Genomic DNA, 4,012 nt, shown 5'->3' on the forward strand with positions numbered 1-4,012 from the left:
ATCTCCACCATGTAGGCCTATTTGTCATAGCTTATTGTAAACAAGAGTCATCAGCAATCTACCTAGTAGGCCAAAAGCTAGATGTTCATGATGTTGTGTGTTTTGGCACCACTCGCAGGCGACTCAAAACACTGCAGGTGGACACACAAACGGATAAACACACAAACGGACAGTTAAGGTCAAAACAGACTTTATGTGTCATGAAGGGTAGACAAATGGATACAGTTTATTTGAAGTAGTGGAAATGTAGACATGGCTATGGTTTCATGGCTTTTTATCTGCATTATCATTTAGGTGTTCTATGACCCGAGCTTTTCTTCAGTATTTTGTTACGGCTAGTGGTTTCCTAGCTTAGACGAAGAAGACGGTGACAATGTCCATGCCAACACTCATGTCAGGAGGCAGCTATGGGTTTCCTTGCTAAAATGTATTGTTTAGGTGTTGTATGACTTTTAGAGTAATGTGAGCATGATTTGGGACTATCTGCCTTTATTATGGCAGGACAGTTGAAGATGTGGACAGAAAATGGTTGAGAAGTGGACAGAAAATGGTTGGTGAGCTACGCTTTAAAATTTCGCTATGGCTACTGCTGCTTCCTGGCTTTGGCAAAGAAGACCCCGGTGACATCATCCACACCAACGCTCATGTCCGAGGGCAGCCTGTAGATGCTGAGCTGCTGCAAAAGGTAGCCACTGCTACTGAGGCTGCTGCAGACCTACAAAATAGAAATGAAAATACAAATTAAACAAATATTGTTGGAACATCAAAACAGATAACTTTTCTTTTTTGGTTCTTTGCTCTGTCTTTTGTGTTGTTTTTGTTTTGTAATTTCTTAATGATGCTTTATGAGAAAAGCAATTAGATATTGTCTGTGTTATTTATTTATTTATTTATTTATTTATTTATTTAGTGTTTATGTATTTTTGTATATGACATTTCAAGACCAATGTCATTCCGTAGCTTCTATTTGTATTTGTCAGTATAGTGAAAATGAATGATCCCAGGAAGAATAGCTACTGCTTTATAAAAGCTAATGAGGATCAAAGAAAAACAAAGATTCCCATGTTAGCCACTAAAACATGTCTAAATGTCTGTGTAAGTAACTTATAAAACATATTTTATGCAAAATCAATCATTTCATAGGTGTGTATTCACAAATGTCTTGCTTATGGCCAATAAGTATTTCACTATTGATATACCGTAATCATGTTATCACCCGGTGAGCAGACGGAACATCTTCTGATTGACTGAGCAGGTGTCCATTACTTCCCGAGAACAGTACACCTATGATGTCATGCTGGCGAGCGTGCGTCTAAGCTGCTTCTTTCCGGCTGTGCCGTCGGCCTGTTAGAACGCTCCGCCTCGGCCATTATTTCCCTTGATTTCCATTGGACACCTCGTCTGACATTATTCCTTACATAAAGACCTACAGTAGGCCCCCTAACACATGTCTTGTAACTAAGTCATTAGGCAAACTAATTAGGCATGTGTCAGACATGTGAACCCTAAAATAAAGTGTCTCCAAACAAACAAACAAACCAACCAACCTCGGCCTCGTCCAGGACCACCACGGGAATGTGCAGGTCTGTCGCCCCCAGGTAGTAGCTCTCCCCCAGGGCCCCGATCAGCAGCAGGTGACCCCCCGGACGCAGCATGGAGGACAGGTGGACCAGGGCTTGCTGCAGAGATGCCACGTCCGGGCTCGCGGCCTCCAGGCAGAAGCAGGACACCAGGCAGTCGGCGCCCTGTGGCGGGAGCGAGCCGGGCGCCAGGGGACACGCGCGGTGTATGTCGATAGGGAGCACGTCGCTCACCACCGCACGCAGGCGGGCCACCTTTTCGTTGGAGGCTGAGGGGCTGCAAGCAGGGTGGTGGACAGAAAAAACACAGGCTGGTTCACTTTAAAAACACCAGAGCAGAGATCACTGAAGCACTCCATTGTTTTGTGTTCTATTGTAGTGCAATGCTAATGACTAGTTTCAACGCTGTGCGTCATCTTCTCAGTCAAACCGTACTGCACAGAAAAAAAGGCATTGAGGTAGACAGTTTGATCAAAAGCCACTCACAGTCGAGCACATTATGATAGCATACAACAGTTCCAGATACAAAGTACACAGGAAATATACAGAGCGATATGTGCAAATGTCAAGTAGGCTTAGGTTGTTTTTTTAAAGTACATTAGCACAGGGTTAAGTTGAGTGGACACACAAATACACACACACACACACAAACGCAAAACATGCTTTAGAGTCTACCCCTGGTCTGGGCCAACTGAGGCATCAGTGCAGTATATAGACATGAAAGTGATGAGTCTTTTTTAGTGGGCTTGTTGCATGGTGGGTATCCCCCTCACCTCCACCCTCCACCTGTTCTTCCCCACCCCACAGGGCCGCTGCTAGACATACGCAGAGTACGCAGAGTGCTTGAGGCACCACCCACTTTGACACCACACACACACACACACACACACACACACACACACACACACACACACACACACACACACACACACACACACACACACACACACACACATAGGGTTTTCACACCTGGTCCCCTTTAAGTGAACCAAATTCAGTCCTCTTTAACTGGACCAAAAAGCGAACCGACAACAAAAGGACTTTGTGAGTGTATTAAATAAAGAACTTGCTGATCTTTCTGGTCATGTTAGGCTTTTATGAGTTCGCTTAGGCAGTTGAAAGGGACCAGGTGTGAAAACGCTGACACACACACACACACACACATACACACACGCACACACACACACAGGCACGCACACACACGCACACACACACCTGCGTCCTTCCAGTTGGCAGACGTGTTCCAGGTAAGGCGTCCAGTCCAGACTGCTGCTGCCGTCCTTCAGCCAGCGCTGCAGCTCTCTCCTATTGGCCTCCAGGAAGTCTGTGAGCACCACACGGCCAAACACCTCACAGCCACTCATCACCTGGTACAGAGTGGGGCCCGAACCCACGTCCACCAGCACCTCCCCACGCACATCTCCTAAAACAATAATATTAAGAAGAAGAAGAAGAAGAAGAAGAAGAAGAAGAAGAAGAAGCAGTCACTGTGTTTCTTTGCACAGCAGTCACTGTGTCTAGTGGTTTTCCCGAGACACTAGCCATTCAGTCTTTCAACTAACTGGTTTTGAATAACATTAGATGCTGAAGCACCTTTTTTTCCTGATACTTGCAATAACAAATATACAAAAATACAATACACTACTACTGTACAGTGATGTTGTCATACCAAAGAATACCTGAGTGGATAGAGAGACTGAAATTGTAACCAGCCATGACCAAGGCTGTTGCTACTTTCTGACCTTCTGTGTATCTGCTCTATGTGAGGTTGTGTGAGGGCCTGTGGTGTATCTTGTGGTCATGTGCGATTGCCTACCTTCTGAGAAGGCCCTGTGCAGGCAGGCCAGTTTCCAGGGCACGACGCTGTCAGCACGCTGGAAGTCTGCACGCGGTGGCGTGTAGTTGAACTGGAGGTAGGCGGCTGGGTCGAAGCCCTGGTAACACGTCCGCATGGCCTCCACGGCATCTTCAGCTCCCCCTTGTTCCTCTCCATCCCCTGGCATATCTTCTCTCCTATCTCTCTCTCTCTCTCTCTCTCTCTCTCTCTCTCTCTCTCTCTCTCTCTCTCTCTCTCTCTCTCTCTCTCTCTCTCTCTCTCACACAGGGAATAAGACAGGTTTGTGTGTGTTCCCCTGAGCTCTTCTGTTGTCGTTGAGCTCTTCTGTTGTCGTTAATATACCTGTCTTTGTGTGTGGTGGGTGGAGTTGGACAATACAACTCAATTCCAGTTCCCCTGAAGATGTTTAATGTTTCTTTAGGGAGCCTTAGGGCCAAAAGGACCTGCAGTACTACTGGTGGACATGTTTGAAGTGTACCTTGGGCCCTGGCCAGCCTCAAACAGTAAAGAAAGAGAAGGAGAGGAGAGAATAGAAGGACATTGTATTGTATTATAGATAGTAAATAACTAACTAACTCTCAGATGAAAATAAAGC

The 4,012-nt window shown here is 45.9% G+C and overlaps 1 protein-coding gene across 1 annotated transcript; it reads right to left on the reverse strand.

The window, feature by feature from the left end:
* Window positions 1–216: 216 nt before the first annotated feature.
* LOC134450351 (phenylethanolamine N-methyltransferase-like) lies at window positions 217–3,628 on the reverse strand. Its single transcript, XM_063200199.1, has 4 exons — window positions 3,397–3,628; window positions 2,796–3,003; window positions 1,548–1,857; window positions 217–715 (listed from the first exon to the last, which is right to left on the reverse strand). The coding sequence occupies exons 1-4, from the start codon at window positions 3,581–3,583 to the stop codon at window positions 584–586; spliced, it is 837 nt and encodes a 278-aa protein (XP_063056269.1). The 5' UTR covers window positions 3,584–3,628; the 3' UTR covers window positions 217–583.
* Window positions 3,629–4,012: the final 384 nt, after the last annotated feature.

This window comes from Engraulis encrasicolus, chromosome 6, assembly GCF_034702125.1.
Source record: "Engraulis encrasicolus isolate BLACKSEA-1 chromosome 6, IST_EnEncr_1.0, whole genome shotgun sequence".
In the NCBI taxonomy this organism is placed as follows: domain Eukaryota; kingdom Metazoa; phylum Chordata; class Actinopteri; order Clupeiformes; family Engraulidae; genus Engraulis; species Engraulis encrasicolus.

Bases quoted from the DNA above. Each gene is read 5' to 3' on its own strand.
- LOC134450351 (XM_063200199.1), bottom strand. From the start codon at position 3,583: ATGCCAGGGGATGGAGAGGAACAAGGGGGAGCTGAAGATGCCGTGGAG. The intron at 1,858-2,795 runs GTGTGTGTGTGC...CCCTGCTTGCAG, and splicing joins TGCCAACTGGAAGGACGCAG to CCCCTCAGCCTCCAACGAAA. The intron at 716-1,547 runs GTTGGTTGGTTT...TCTATTTTGTAG, and splicing joins TGGTCCTGGACGAGGCCGAG to GTCTGCAGCAGCCTCAGTAG.